The sequence below is a fragment of the Dermacentor albipictus genome, chromosome 5, assembly GCF_038994185.2.
Source record: "Dermacentor albipictus isolate Rhodes 1998 colony chromosome 5, USDA_Dalb.pri_finalv2, whole genome shotgun sequence".
Lineage (NCBI taxonomy): Eukaryota > Metazoa > Arthropoda > Arachnida > Ixodida > Ixodidae > Dermacentor > Dermacentor albipictus.
The window spans coordinates 127,223,590-127,240,573 of NC_091825.1; the positions used below are offsets into that span (position 1 = coordinate 127,223,590).

General features: G+C 49.6%; 2 protein-coding genes across 3 annotated transcripts in view; one reads left to right on the forward strand and one right to left on the reverse strand.

Moving 5' to 3' along the window:
- Positions 1-16,984, reverse strand: part of LOC135913935 (rho GTPase-activating protein 18-like) — a 226,377-nt gene that overhangs the window by 183,084 nt on the left and 26,309 nt on the right. The window lies entirely within an intron of this gene.
- Positions 11,731-16,554, forward strand: LOC135913912 (uncharacterized). Its single transcript, XM_065446599.1, has 3 exons — positions 11,731-11,781; positions 12,908-13,095; positions 16,196-16,554. Exons 2-3 carry the CDS (start codon positions 12,935-12,937, stop codon positions 16,269-16,271), a joined length of 237 nt encoding a protein of 78 aa, XP_065302671.1. The 5' UTR covers positions 11,731-11,781; positions 12,908-12,934; the 3' UTR covers positions 16,272-16,554.

The window sequence follows — 16,984 nt, forward strand, 5'->3', positions numbered from 1 at the left end:
AAGTAAGAATAGTGTTAACAACTAACTTTATAGCTTTATAAGGCATCAGTGGCCGATCAAATGTACAGGTTCCATTGTATAAGCATAACACGGTCGTGCAGCGACATGCGACAGTGACAAGAACTTTATTAGAGTGTCCTGAGGAACTCGATGGTGTTTCTTTTTTTTCTTTTTTTTTTAATCGCGTTGACAAACATGTGTGCCTGAAGTTCAATTGTACTCGCATGTAGTTACACGAGATTGCAAACCGTGTACGCAGCCTTTATTTTCGTATCTTCCTTTTTTTTTTTACACAAGATATACTGAAGCGCCTATACGCAAGTTCTATCTACAGAATCATGTCAGTCGGTCATTTTTCTCATTTCCGTTACTTTCTCAATGAAGCCATCTATCGATGCTATCCGAATAGCCAGTTCTTCGGCAGCATATTTTTCCGCGAATATCATCGCTCAATAAATAGCGCGTGATGTGTAGGCTCGTTAATCAAAGCAAGAACAAAACGGACCCGGCCAACTGTGCAGACCGTTCACGCTCGAAGCCGGAACCGCTTCTCGACGCTGATCCATGAAGGCATACATGCAACCCTGCTATCGCAAACATGGAGTGACTCTGTTTACAACCCGACTGTTCTCGAACGGCGTTCCTACGAACCGCACCGCGAAAGAACCAAAAGCTCGCGTACTCAAAATCACGCGTCAACTGAGTCATCCACTTCGCTCGATTCGTGATAAGGATCAGGCTTATCTCCTTAGCCTTTCGTCTACTATACGGTTCGACTGTATGCGGTAGGCTCTCAGAACTCGCCGAGCCTCAAATAAACAGTTCCCACTCGATATCCGCCTCTCGAATGCACGGCCCCGTTTATCTGTCCTACTCGTTCTTCATGTTTGTAAAGCTACACTCCCCGAGGCGACACAGTGGCTATGGCATTCTGCGACCACGAGGTTGCGGATTCGAGTCCCGGCTGCGACGGTCGCGTTATGATTGGGGAGAAATGTAAGAACTCTCTTGCGATTAGATTTACTGTGCAATCTAAAGAACTCAAGGCGGTCAAAATTAATCTAGAACCCTTCACTACGGCATCTCTCTCACAGCACCTGTACACTGATTTGAGATGTTGAACAGAATCAATCAATTTCTAGATAAGGACTGGAACGATATATCGGGTCGTCCTTTCCAGCACTTTCTAACGGGTCGTCCTCTTGGCGCTTTTGCTCGTGAATGCCGCTCGCGCTCAGAGTCTGTGCTCTGCCTAGACTGTCGCCGCTCCGCTGCTCCTAATCCGATCAGATAAACACCTTAACATTTGGTGGAGAGTGCTGCGCCCTCAAACCTTCCACCCTGGTATACTTCGATCCCGTACGCTGCCATCTACCGTGCCTCAGGACGCCTCCCAGCAAACACCTCCTCCTGCGCCAACCGCGTGTCCTGGTGCACCTCGTCACCGTGGCCCTGCCATCTTCACTGGCGCGGCTGACACCGATGTGGAGGACGACCCACTATAGCGTTCAAATCCTCCTCTACAAATTAATCAATTAATTAATAGAGCTTGGAGCGAACATCGAAGAACATCGAGGCGTAGAACTTGTGAGACGAGTAAACTGCAGTGCAGCGAGGACAACGCTTAAAAGCTCTTACCGAAGGATACGCAGACGTAAACAATGCGTTTCTATGTGATAACCAGATTGCGCTCATGGGAAGCGTGCAGGTCCAGTCATCTGATATATGACTACACGATTCATTCATTCATTCATTCATTCATTCATTCATTCGGCCACCCAACTGGTTGCTTCAGCACCTACATACATGTCTGGACCACGTACATGTAGTCTGGACTATCAGAAACGCAGCAGCGGAGGTGTCCGGTTCTTTAACCCATACATCAATATCTCGGGGCACGAGGGTTTCTGCGGGCCACCCACGGCGAATGCAAACCGCGACATTGTAGCCAGCGAGGCATGTGATCGGCCCGACTCGAAGGCCTCGATGGAATGACACGCGAGCGCGGCGACGGTGCAGCGTTCGGCGTGCAAATGCCGCGATCGCGCGAGACAAAAGACCGCAACACGAGGCTGCGACACATGAAACTCGCCGCCGCAGTTATCCCCGCAAGGGAGCGCGATGACTAGAAGTGGTGGGCAGAGAATGGCACGGTGGCCTTGGCGTTTGAAATATGTTTTCAATAGCGCGATTAAACGTGGAGAGAGAGAGAGCAAATGATAAATGAAAGGTAGGGAGGTTAACCAGGACTGAGCCCGGTTAGCTACCCTACACTGGGGAAAGGGAAATGGGGACGGAAAGATTAAAGAAAGAAGAGAAAGTCCACCGGGGATATCGTTCAGTCACTCAGTCCGGATTACAGACGCTCACTCAATCCTGTAGCTTTCAAATATCGCAGCAGCGCTTTTGTGGCCTTTTGTAGCTGCGATATACGAGGCCATGGTCCCAAGATCTTGTTCAAGGTGAACGGTTTTCTATCTAACTTGTTGAGAGCTGTGCAGAGATCTTGTCTTTCATTTTCAAATGATGGGCAGTAGCACAGTAGATGGTCTATAGTTTCTTCGACACCGCAGGCATTGCACTCGGCGCTATCAGCGATGCCAATCAAAAACGTATATGCATTCGTGAATGCGACGCCCAAGCGTAAGCGGCACAGCATTGTTTCCTCATTACGCGGAAGCCCTGGTAACAGCCGCAGTTGTATAGATGGATCGAGGGAATGCAATCGATGTTGAGTGAAATCAGGTGTGCGCCACTTCTCCAATGTCATACGGTGCGCTAGCTTGTCTAAGTGTTGGGCTGCGTCAGTACGCGATAAAGGTATAGAAACAAGGGTTGCTCCTTCGTGTGCTTTCTTAGCAGCGTCGTCAGCGAGGTCGTTGCCGGAGATACCGCAATGGCCAGGCAGCCACTGAAACACGACGTCGTGCCCTTTAGCAATCATGTGATGGTGAAGTTCTCGTATCTCCGATACGAGTTGTTAAACGTGGAGATGGCCAGTATAGAGGTGATGGTACGCTTCCTTTATTTTTCCTTCTTTTTTCTCACGCTTTTATTTCTGTCCCGTTCTTCCTTCCGTCTTCCCCTTTCCCTTCCCCTAGTGCAGGGTAGCAAACCGAAGGTTTTAACTCTGGTTAACCTCCCTGCCTCTCTCTCATTTGCATCTCTCTCTCTCTCTCTCTCTCTCTCTCTCTCTCTCTCTCTCTCTCTCTCTCTCTCTCTCCGGACAACTACTACTGCGGACGACTATGCACTTCCACGTGTTTTTGACTGGGCACGTATTTTGTGCTCACCTTGAGCGGGTTGTACTCTCTCCTTCTTTCCTTTAAAAGTCGTCGGTGGAGAACGTTCCACGCTCATAGAAAACCCTCCAAAGCGAAACGTTTCCAACTACAAGGTATATGCAGAACCTGGACGCATCGTAGGTAAATCCCGTGTCGCAGGAGACAGGATTTACCAGTGGATGCACGCACTGCATGCACTGCATTGTTGCCGCATAGAACGGAGGCGCGCGCAGAATGGACGGAGTTCAATTTGTCATCCTGCCTCCGGGGCCACATACTGCTCGCCACGGACACATGAGAGCACTCAGGCGGCCTGCTCGTATTGGCCTCGAGCTCCACCACTGGAAAAGCTGGCGCCACCGTCGGCGTGACGTGCTAGGAGGGATCACGTGGACACAGCGGCCGCGTCGGCTGCTTCGGGCGCGCCGAAGCGAGCTGAAAACGAGTTTATATTCCTTTGTACGCTGCGGTCCTCATTTAGTGGCGAAATTTTCCCGCTTCGAGTGTCTCCTTTACAACGCTTGAAAGCACTACAATAGGTAGTGGCTGCCCTAGAAGGCGCGCAACATGGTAGGCTACTGCTCGGTGCCGCAATGCCGGACGCACGCAGCCGAGCACGGTGTCAGCCTTATTCACACGTAGCTGCAGGACAAGAAGCTGTGTGAAGCTTGGCTCGCGAAACATAAAACCGGCAAACAGTCATCGGCTACAACTCGGGTATGCAGCAAGCACAGACGCGAGGAAGATTTCTGCTACGGCGCCCGGTCTGCGATGTTCTGAAAACGCGCACTGAGACACTCGCCCGAGTCCGCTGCCCGACTAATGTCATGACGGTTTGGTCTATGAACTTGTCGATGCTATAGATACTGGCAAGTTCAGTGGAGTGGAAAGGCAGCGGTAAGGAGCACATTTTAAAGAAGCATGGCATATGGTCATGTTTGTGTTATGAATTAATGCACTGGATTACAAAAAAGGAGCAGCGGGAAATTGCACGCTGAGAACACCGATAAGCATACAGTGCGACGCAACTCGAGAAATAATATTGAAAGGTCAAAGAATTTAGAAGAAAAAAAGATTGAATCGTCGCGACGGCACATCACAATCCCCGTAGGCATCGAAGTCTCTATAATGAAATTATTTTTGAACAGCTCTGATAGCGCCCACGCAACAATGGTTGCTTGTATACTGTCAAATGCTCATATTCTGCGGCCTAAAGCTCATGGCACAGTGCGAAAACGCGCGCGCGGGGAAAGCGAAACAGTGCGCGGACAAGCATGCAGACGCGCAGTCGGTCGCTGCGAATCTGCGCGATCGCTGCATTGAGGCTTCGTTCTAATACACTCCATTTAGTTATCAAAACACTATAAGAACATATTTCAAATAGTTTGCTCTCAGCGTTTACCTACCTTTCACGCAAGAAGCCGGTTCGGGAGACACCATCGCGGCGACTGCGCACAGTGGCGTTCACTGTACGTATTCAGTAAACAGATTGCGTCTGCATGTAAACGATTGTGTGCTTTCAGTTTGCCCAAGATTATTATTTAGACAGTAAGAAACTTCTCTCGTCTCGAAAGTACTAACAGAAATGTCCGGGAAAGCTCGCGCGTGGTGTTTTCAGTGAGCGCTGACAGCAAAACCTATGAGGAGCGCGCCACGTGATCCCTCATACTACGCCAGCGAGGCGCTTCCGATAGATGGCGACTCCGTAACTCCTCGCCGCCAATACAGTCTACATGCATAGCCGAGCTCAAAACAGGGTCATATTTCTTTCTTTTTTTGTTTTCTTTCCTTGAAGTTTCAAGGTTGTTATTCTCAGCCACAGACCGCGCTGCCGGCCCCGCCACCGCACAATAAACGCAAGTCATTAGAAAGCGGCGAGAGTTGAGAAATGTGGGAGCGCACGCCACAATCCTGCCGTTTCATCTTTTCCTCCTCCTTTGTTCTCTAATGGTGGGCGCCGACACAACCATGCCGGCTACAAACGCGAACAGCGCGTTTATTAAGAAGCACGTGCACGTTACTGAAGAGAGAGTGAAAAGAACTTGCTTATTTGAAGTTAAAAAAAGACGGAACAGTGCTTGTTGATGGAAATGTAACAAAAAAAAAGAAACATATTTTTAAGGACTCGGCACCAACGTCAAGACAGGGAGCCCAAAGAATTACACATGGACAGATGTTTAGCGCGCCGCTTCTCGATAAATTAGCATGGCCTCAACAAGAGTGCCCGAGCAATCGTCGAAAGCTCGAAGCATGCTCTAGGTTGCCGCGCCGCTCTTTGTGCATCACTGCTTTGTTATTACATTAATACTGCGATTGCAATGACAGCGTAAATGTCCTTAACCGAAAGTGTCGTCAAGTAGAAAGCCACCCAAAGGTGATGAAGACTATATTTTAAATTAGTCTCTTACAAGCGATATTCTACATACTTGAATTAAACAATTACGGATGGAAAGTCATTAAACAAAACAAATAATTTGCAAGGAGGCGACAAAAACAAAAAGACACTACTGCAGATATCCACTTCCTTTAGACTCAACTCCTGCCGCTGCTGCATTCAAGCGGATTGTGATGTGAGCCAACAGTTCGCCTTTGGGCAAGCTGTGGAACTGTAGGGAGATGGCCACGAATGGCTCACTATATACACGGACGAACCACCTGAACGGTATCGATCACATATAGGGTTAACTACGCGTGACACTGAGTGCGATTCCGAGTCCGTCTATACTGTGTCGAATGCGGGAACTCGCACCGCTCGTACGTACGAAATAACGTGCGCACACGCACACGCGTGGATGTGTAAACACACAAACAAACACGAGTACGTTATCACACGAAGGTAAAACGAAATTTGCCGCGTTCATTGCAGCCCGCAAAGAAAACAAAACAGCGATCCACGTACAAACGACGTACAGAGCAGCAGGGGGGGGGGGGGGCAATAAACTTGGGTCTAAAAAGATACGGAAAATCCCCTTCGCTTTTTATATTTTTACCGTCTCTTAGAAATAGAAGACTTTTCATCCCACGTTCCACGTCTAACTGTGCGTTCTATGCTTCGTGGACCAACGCTCTCTCGTCGACGCTCGACGCGATCTCGGAAGAGAGCTCATGGCCATGGAGAGCGAACACTATTCTTTTTTTTTTTATGCGAAGCATATTACGAGAGCTCAACCCAGCTCCTCAGGCGCGGCGGTGTCGCCTTGAATACCACGCGACACCGTGACGTCACGACAGAGGAGAAGTGGCTTTGGCTCAACTCTTGCAAGATGGGCTGGGTGGGAATCGAACCAGGGTCTCCGGAGTGTGAGACGGAGACGCTACCGCTGAGCCACGAGTACGATGCTTCAAAGCGGTACAAAAGCGCCTCTAGTGAATGCGGTGTTGCCTTAGAAACGAGCTGTTTCTAAGGCTCAGGCGTGCGTCGCTTTCTCAGGCGCACATTTCGTTGCCGCGCCGAACGCTGCGTTGCTCGACGCTCACCGCGTCCAATGCGGGGCGTCCAAGGCGAAGCAGAGTAACGCATGAGTTGTTTCTTCGTCTAGCCGAACCAAATATAGCCAAGCAACAGCAGTTCACCAAGCTAAACAGTGGTTCAACAACTAAAATAAAGGCTAGTATGCTTCGCATCCTGGGCTTAACCTTACCTAAGCCACAGCCATTTTTTTTTTTCAGCACTTCGCCGCGAGCCACTGTTCGTGGAGACTGCGTCGCGTATTTATTTCTAAACGCACGAATGCGATAATTTCCTGCGAACATGCGTAATCACTGCAAATTGTTGCATTTGTAACGCCGTATTGGGTTGAAAATCCTCCATTTGCAATGTCACGAAGCCTCTCAAAGCTAGAAGGACGAGCCTTTCAGCAAATCCACGTACTGTACCCATCATTCGCCAGACTTCCGTCAAGTACTCTTCTGTACTAAATTCTACGCCGCGATTGACTGAGTAATTGACATGATGCCGATCGTGATTGCGCGTCACTCAAAACACGGTATGTGTAAATATATATATACACACACACACGTCGATGAAAGACAACTAGCAGCTACGCTGTGCAGCTTCACTCTTAGGAGCGAGGAAAAAAAAGAAAGGGACAACCGTTCACGGCCTCTCGAGAGGAAAAAAAAAAAGAAGGAAAGTTCCTCGAATGACCTGCAATTTGCGTCGCGCCGTGACGTGTGTGTGTGTCATTCGCAATGACCGTCGGCATCTCGCGCGTCTTCCTTTTCCTGCAAGCGTTTCCGACACGTTTTGCGCCACCATACGTGGCGAGAATACGCGCTGTGTTTACCGAAAGCTTTCAGTGGGTGTATGAAGAAGGAGCACTTGTGTGCGGATGCTTTTTTATGTCCGTAAAACAAAAAAGAAGAAGAAAGACATTATAGGAAAGAACGTTTGCGCGCCCGTTTTAGTCGCACAAAACACTAGGTGCGGAAGTATAGAGGCGTTACGTCACTCATTCGCTATGGTTCACTGGCAAAAAGCCGGGCAGTTAGGTGTGGCGGGAAAAGCGACACCACGCGCCCGTTCGGGAAGCTGCGGAGGATTGTTCGTTTCTTACGTAAGGATACTGGATTGAGCTGGATCGAGCTGGCAAGTTAATATCGATGTTCATCTGCCGAGATTTTTTTTTTTCGTGAACGGCTGGTGGCGATGTCGATATATATATGTGCGTTATTGCGCCAGTTTTTTTTTAATTTTGGCCTTTCCGTCATATCAAATGCCCTGGTTTGCGTGCTGCAATACTTGCGATGGCGCGCGCACGACGTCGATTCAACTTAACCGATATATGCTGGGCTTAGTTTGTTACTATATATTTTGCGAGGTGTATCTTGAACACGGGATCCGATTGACTGGTAGTCACGGCACGCATAGCTTTGAACACGAGTCCTCGCATGTGTTTTGCAAGCGTGTTTTATTACTGACGCGTTGCCTCAACTGTGACCTGGGCCATATGAAATGGGGAGTAAGGCACGCGCCAAGTCCGCATGTCTCCAGCTTTCGTCGTACTGCACATTCTGCGCATTTCCTAACCCCAGTTCAGTCATTCATTGTATAGCCACTTAGTCATTGTATGACCACTTAGTATGGCCACTTAGCGCAAATCGACATAAAGACAAGGGGGGGGGGGGGGGGCACAAGGCGAGTCCTTCCTCTCCTTATTTTTATGTCGATTTGCGCTAAGTGGCCATAGATTTTATGGTCCGTAATACAGTATGAAACGACTAGAGCAGCACCAAGTATTACTGAGTTACATTAATTAATTCATTCATTCAATACGTGGAACGAATTGAACTAAGTTTCCCTATGCTTATGGATCAGTGCGTATCAGTGTATAGCGTAGCATAGGGGTGCATGCACACCCTACAACGGCTTGCCACCATCAGGTAAACTGTACAATGCTCTCATAAAAACACCAAACACCACGCAAACATACAAGCACCACACATAGCGCAGCGTCATCCACCCTCTCCCCTAATTTGTAAAATACGTCACTCTTAATACTCCATAGACAGGCGAAACTCGAGCAAAGTGTGCTGTTGGTACTTTCACCCGAAACTTTTTTTCAACTTCACTTTTGCATTTCTTTATGTATTGTACGCAGCTTAAGCATAAATTTAAGAAATATATGACGCAAGGTAAGTATCCGTCCTCTTTATTAGTCGTCTGTTCTATTACCAGATGTGTTTTACCAGATCAGTAAATTATTACAAAAGATGATCACGATGAATGTCCTCAAGTAACTATGGCACAAACAGACTGCACTACGGAGGTAACGAATATGATAGGGCGGCACGCAGAAGGAATAAACTTATAACGGGCCGATCCTCTGTCATTGTCGTCTTCTGTGCGTCGCGCGACGATGACTTCCGAGCGAGCGAGCGAGCTATGTACTCCTTCCCATTGCCGCGAATGTTCTGCGCAAGCACACTGCAGTCACAGAGCGACTCGCGTTCGTCGTGCGGCTCTTGCGTGCTCGAACACCAGCGCACAGCTGGGGTTAGCTGAGCCACACTCGGATACCTAAATGTTACCTATTGTTCGTAAGCGCTACAGTACTACCCGCACGACATTTATCCAGTCTTTTTTTTCTTTCGGTTTGCCACGAGAAGCACACGATGCGTGTGCAGGGCATACGAGTTGCAAACTTCACTGAACCGCGCCGACGCTCAGTGAGACTCGAGTCTTCTTAAGAAGAATGACGCAAACCTGACACCACCAATTCGTTCAACGAACCGACGAAACGAATGGGCGATCTGTTACTCAAGTGCGGCCATTTGCGAAATAACCTATTCGAATACAGATCCACTGTGCGCACATCAAAGTGACGGACATTGCCTGTACGTGTACTGAGGAAAAGTCCTAAGTTCGCGTGATTTTTTTTCTTCCTTTACGTGTTGGAGTTATGCACTATTAGTTTAGACAAGCGTTTCTCAACGTTAAGCTCCTAACTATTAACAATGAACTGATATATCCAAAAAGCAATCATAAAGATCCGGGTAGATGAAGCCGCAACACTTTTGAGAGGTTTTTCACAAACGTGCAGAAGCGATCCGTGACGCTGCAACCCTGTCATGTCATCACCCGGCAATTTCTCCTCCTTGAAGCTTCCCGATATCCTCCAGGATTTTTCCCAGCCGCACATTTCGATGAAACTGGTAGCAGTCTCATCGGCCCGGCTGATGTCTCAGTCTCATTAGCCCGGCTGATGCGAAGTCGGGAGGGCTACATCTTTTCTTTCGTGTTTAGCGCAGAAACCTCCAAGACAACGGACATCAGAGGAGACATACGCAAGCTCTACTTTGAAAAATGGTTTATAAGAAACTGGATCACGAGGTTTATATACTAAAGACAAAATCTAGCATGCCCGAACTATGAGCCAATGAGGAATGACTGTGAATGAATGCGTGGTTGCTCGCAACTGTTTTATGAATGTTTTGTGGCGCGCAGGCATAAAGACGAAATGGCGAGATTGATAATTGAAACCGCCAAAATAGATAAGCTTGGCCAAGCTTGCGTTAGTACTCCTTCGATACTTTTATCGAGGAGAGAAGTCTCACTTCTCGCTGGTTCATTGTTTACGCATGCTTCATTTTGTCTTTGCTATATACACCCGGCGATCCGGCTTCTAATAAGCCATAATTGAAAGCATCACCTGTGTTTGTCTCTTCCGCCGTCCGTAGTGAATTTTTTCTTCTTTTTTAGTTTCTGCGTTAAACACCAGAATAGAATAAGAACACACGAAGACAGGAGGAGCACTAAATGCATTATTTTAGCATAGCGCTATACCGCTGTATACCGTTGTACCCCTCTACAACATCGGACTCGCACCAGCTACATTCGCAACCTGGATAAGCTAGCATGTGCGAAGAGTGGCAGGTGGTAGAAGTACGCTAACCTGGAACTGGGGCTAGGCTCTCGCAGAGCAGAAGACGAGGACAAAGGCGAAGATGGTAAAGCCACACATCACCTATGTGTGTTTGCCTTCGTTGGCATTCTTGTCTTTTGCGCTGCAAAGAGTTTCCACGTCAACGGTATAGTGGCAAACGGTAAAGCTGTGACGCCATGCTACGACACCGTAGCGAGTTCTTTCGCGCCCCGTCCACTGGGGGCACACACATATCTAGATCTAGGAAGGAACAGTATCAACTAAGACGATCACGAGAGGGAGAACGACACAGGACAAGCGCCACAGGACAAGCGCCACAGGACAGGCGCCTTCTCTCTCTCGTGATCGTCTCACGCTGTCCCTTCCTAATTCTAGTATGCACCATCTAGCCCAAAGGAACGTTATCCTGAACCACACATATCTGTCGTCGTCGCGTGCGCACACACATATCCAAGAGTGGGCGTCCGCTTACGCTCGAGCAAAAATTACAATTAAATTACTGCGCGGAAAACTCGACGAACCTTCCAGACCTCCGGTCGCGTTCAACAGAATGCCGACCAGCTGCGACGGATGCGAATCCCGCATAACAGCCGTCTTGTAACCGGGTGCCGCAGAATAGGCGTGCCACGAGGAACTGCCCCATGTCGTCGTCTACAAGTGCGCGCTTTGCAAGCCGCGCGCGCGCTCGTCACGGTTGGGAAGGCCGCGGCGGCGCGCTTTCCTCGTTAAAGGGTCGCTCGGAAAAATCTTCTTCCTGTCTTAGGCGCGTCGTTTTCGGGACTAACCCCCCCCCCCCCCCCCCCCTCACACGGACGACGACACATGCGGCTGTGCTGCTGCCGAAAGAGAAATGTAGGTTGGAAACTGATTAACATGAGCGATCGAAAAAAGCGCCGGCACCGGGTGTGTGGGCGCGCGCTCGCGCATCGGTTCCGCAACGCTGGGTCCGGCGCCTCCTCTCCGACCCCCCCCCCTCCCCCCCGGTCCGCCTACCTCGGCCGTAGTCCGCGGGGTCCCGGCTATAAAAGGGGCACGAGCGTCCGCAGCATGGCACACACGCACAGCCACTTCGGCGACAACCAAGCAACAGGCACCGACTTCTCCCGCCACTGGTGAGTTGGAGCGGGGTTTGCGCTCTGCACCGAGCCCCGAGAGAACCGGAACCCGACGCGATCGGCGCCGAAAGGCCTGGGATTATTCATCGACCTGGTGGTTAAACCTACGCGACGTGCGATCGGCGCCTATTGGATATTCTCTGAAAACAAAGGGAGTGCTCGTGACTCCTACTGCGGGAGTTTGTCCCAGCTTGACTCCGTTTTCGGGAGTTGTCGCAGTCCCCGACGGTGTACGTTCGCTCCGTTTGCGGACAAGCACGCAGAGTGGATGTGCTCGATCGGGGAGTACGCAGGATTTATCGAAGATAGGGTCAAATGCGGAGCGGGTGTTTGTGGGAAAGGTGCTACCACAAAAGGAGTCACCAGCGCTCCCTTTACTGCGTGTACGGAACGCTAAGAGTGTTGCAGAGTTCGACGTTTACGCTATTGCGATCAGGGGACGAACGACCAGCACTTGCGACATAACAAGGTGTGCGGCGCCAGCCTTGAATCGCGAATCTGTCAACACAGGGCAGTGAGGAAAGTTTGCCGTCCTTTCATTTCGATCTTGGCAAAGGTGCAGACGCTGGAGCGCAGGGCAATAGCAAACGCGGAAGATACGTATACGTTGACCGCCTGAAGTCATCTTAGCTCCTACCTGAGTCTTTGCCCAGCACCTGTTCGCATATAGTATCTCTAATCATTTTAGTTTTAATAATGTTCAGTTACTCGCAGAAACAGCCTTCCGTGCATTTGTAAGTTAACCACTATAACAGCGCATACAAATTCGGGAACGGTTTTCCTCGAATAACTGAGCGCGACTGCGACACAGCGCACAAAAGATTCAACTTCCCCACGCGGTTAACGTGTAGATGGCCCTAAATTGCAATTAAAAAGATAAAGACGAGATTGAGCAGTCTTATTAGTTTTTAATACGCTTGATTTGCACACGGTATAAGTTCAGAATGAAATTAAAGACAAGCATGCAGGCCGTTTCGTGCAGATACAGCAAAATCCCGACCGTACTTAAAGCCAACAGGCAATGAATGAAGCCAAGGAAAGATATTGCAAAAGCGACTTTCGGAATGTGTTATCCATCATCCCCCTTTAATATATCGCTACTATGTGTTCCTCGTCCTCGCAGCAGCCGCATCAGCCAGCCCCGTTCGAGATGTACAGCCGCCGAGCCGCACTCACCCTTCTCTGCCTGGCCCTCGTGGCGGCCCTCGTGACGCAAGAGGCGCAGGCCAGCAAGCTCAAGAAGGTGGCCAAGTACGCGCTCATCGGCGCCGCCCTGGCGCCAAGGATTGTCCCAATCCCGATCCCGATTGGGTAAGCGAAACCGTCCCACCAAACTGCTTCGAAGCACGGCGTAAACGGAGGCGGTGCCACCTATTGCTAAGACAGTAACTCGTCTACGAAAAAACGGGACAACCGAGGGATAAGGGCTAGGAGAAAGCATGCACTGACTGTGAACGAGTGGTTCGCGTGAAATACTCAAACAAGAGTGTTTTGTTTATTATTCTTATTATCACCTATAGCTGGTGCGGGACTACTGCAACGAAAAGCTCATGACTATGATAAGACACGATCGAACGTACACGAATTATGAGTGAGTAGCCTTGCTAGAGTCAGTACGGAAATAAAATAATTTGGAGCTGACGGCCTTTCTCAACAAGGTCGCAGAAATGGCGTGCGGCAGCGTCCTGACCTCAGGAGATCCCGCCTGAAAACACTTCATCGTGCTTGGGCCGGAGGTAGGGCGCGAAGAAGGTCATGTGGTTGTCAGGTTCCATCGCCCATTTGCCGTACAACGGGAGCCCGCAGCTGTGCTGGCGGCGTCAGTCATCAGCGCGAAAGGCGCGCCGAATGTTGGGTGCGCCACAAGGGTGGCGTGGACTTACGCGCGTTGGACAGCGGCCGGCATCGGCAACCCGATAAATCACAGCACGAGCGAGAGCGCGCGAATAAATTACCTCGTGCACGCGCGACGCGAGCACGCAAGGTAATTAACTGTCATCCACGTAAACTGTCTCCAGGTCGGTTTCACTCCTTTCCCGGAAACCGTAAACGTAACCGAAGCAGCGACTCTTCCTGCCTTCTGTGACTCTTCCCCCCTACAATCTGCTTCCTAGTAGGCGCGCCCAGAATCGCAGTTTCCTGCAGCGGTGGTTGAAAGCAAGGGTGCATGGTCGAACGAACGCACAAGGCTTGGCCTCACCTTAACCTCCAAATATATTTGACGACCTCACTTAAGCTAAACCTAATCCCATCAGGTTGAGGTGCTTTCAGTATGCCTCACCTCAAATTTCATCAGTTGCCAGCTATCTCACCTCAACCTCACCTGATAGTCATTATTGAGGTAGAGCCCTCAAACTAGTTCATGAATTTGAGGTCACGTACCCAAATCCATAACGCGTTTATGTATTTACCACGGTGAAACCTTCGTTGACATGGTAACACGGGTTAGAATCCAACACGGATGGCTTGAAGCCATAATATAAGGAAGTGAGCCGCGAAGAAAGTTTCCCCTCAAAACGACTTTCGGCCTCCACCTCAAACTCGCACATAACGTTAAGCTGGGAATTATTGACGTCAAGCACAGAAAATACCTCGCAGCTGACAAAACCACCTCAACGGCACTTCGCTCTCCGAGATTGAAGTCGACCTTGGGCAGTCAGCACCTTGTTTCAGGTTGCCCAGCTACGGTGAAAGCTTTTTCTTGTTATCAGAAAGGGATTCGCGCACGTCTTACTTCCCCGGTGGTTCACGAGAACGGGTTGTTCTCGCCGACGCAAGGTCGACCACGAGAAGCATAGAGATTAAACATTTTTAGCAACGCCTTCCGTCACGTAACAGCAGGAACGAGCGGGTCGTCGGCGATGGCGCTGAGTGTTTGCAGATGAAAACGTACCAAGCCAACGCAGGGACTTAGTAGGAAAGGCAAGAGATAATATGCCACACGAGTAAGAAGGCGCGAGCCGGGCTTCACGTTATCACGATTGCATGCTGGCCAGAAAAGCATCGCGAATTGATAAGCGGCCACACAATCTCGTGCCATTAGAACGGGAAACCTTCCAGTGCGCGACGCGACGAGGAAAGCACGCGATACAAGACAGCGTACGCGTTCGATTCTCGGGCGATCGACTCAGCGTGACCTTAGGACAGGAAGTTGAATTGACGAGAAAATAATAATAATATTTGGGGTTTTACGTGCCAAAACCACTTTATGATTATGAGGCACGCCGTAGTGGAGGACTCCGGAAATTTTGACCACCTGGGGTTCTTTAACGTGCACCTAAATCTAAGCACACGGGTGTTTTCGCATTTCGCCCCCATCGAAATGCGGCCGCCGTGGCCGGGATTCGATCCCGCGACCTCGTGCTCAGCAGCCCAACACCATAGCCACTGAGCAACCACGGCGGGTTTGACGAGGAAAGGTTAAAGAACAAACTTAGAAGATATAAGCGTCAAATGAAAATAACGCAACGCAAGAGAAGGAGGTATTCAAGACCGACATATAAATATGCAACACCCTCTCATTTTTTGTGTTTTGGATAACTATTCAATGGAGTAACGGGAAACCACGCGCTTCCAACGACTCCACCAAACCCCAGGTAAATCCATCTATCGTGTTGCGCAACAAGATCAGCCGCCGCGCGCGCAAGTGGAACTTATCAGTCACACATGTTCGAGAGCTCGTTTGAGCGAAAAAAAAAAACAAAAAAAAACGTTCCAGTTCCTCGATTAGTGTGTGCTTAATGCAATGACATAAGATATACACCGGTACAGGCGAAGAGGCGTGTGGCTGTGAGATCATACTTCAATCTACGTGTAGCGTGTAATGTATGGTTTAGATGCACCACCTCGCGGCGCTTCATAAGCGGCAATTTACGGATCATCATTCGCAATAACACGCCGTGCGCAGTAAGATGAACACAGCAAACAACAAGATACATTAACACCAGCGGCAACAACCACGCCGCAAGAGAAACGAAGTCGCGTTGATCCTGCTACGCTAAAGCATAATGCACTTTCATTTGTGATATAAACGCGCGTGAGTCAACTTCCGACCTTGTGGCACGCCTAAACCCCCCAAAAATGACAATCAAAAGCACGGAAGCAGAAACACTTCAGGGAAATTCAAGGTTTAAGTAATCTTTTAGTCCGTGCGACCATATATAGGTGAGCACAGCGTTTCACTAGCGCCTTTACTCCCCACTTTTGTAACATAACGCAATAAGTCTTTAAACGTTTCATAAGTTCGACGGCGACGATGACTCACCCACAGTGAGTCAGCGCTTTGGCCTGACGAACATGCGTTTCGGCCCATTGCTTTACGGCCTATAGCTCGCAGGTAACGGTGCACGTTACACATATATGTAATAGTCATTCAGACCGTCACACTCAAAACGACTCTCGTCTTTTACAGTCACCACGCGCACTACGAGCCCCACTATGACCACGGCTGGCACGCTGGTCTGCAGGGAGGTCACGGCTGGTGGTGAGAGGGCCACCGGGGGTGGCGCTACAAGCCCACCCGACGGAAACGAAATTCAAGTGCACTTCAGTTCCCCCCCGCTCCCTACGAAGAGCGCTACGACCACCAAATGTGTGACCAGTCAACGTTTCTGCGTGTGTTGTTGTATATACCGTACGTGTGCTCGTATCTGACAGCCTACCATGGACTCACACCGCATTTGTTGTCCCCGTCCGACCCTACGTCTTCTCCGCGTTCCTGTCCAAATGTCTTCGTTTTAATAAACCAAATAATTCATTGACCACCACAAAGCCGTCGTTCGTCTTTCCTCTCGCGCGCCCAGGGAAGCCCCGTCGGTGGCCTCCAGCCCAAACTCACTTATCCGGCAAACATTTGCCAGTTGAATTAGGAAGGAACATCGCCAACTAAGACGACCACGCGAGGGATTGAGAACGACACAGGAGAACGACCCTCTCGTCTTAGTTGGCGCTGTTCCTTCCTACTTCAAGTACGCAGCATCTAGCCCAAATGCATGTTGAATTTGCCAGTTTTTCCACTGAACAAGGTTCCAAGCCAGCTTTTAAGTTTTTAACTGAACAAGCCTCCATTCAATACGGTTACGCGGTACGAGACCGCGAATGCCTGCTCTTCTCTTTAAAGAAGAAGGCTTTTCAGAGGTTGTCAGGCGATCAGAAAGCGAGAGACCTATAGGTTACATTTACGAACACGTTGTACTAGGCC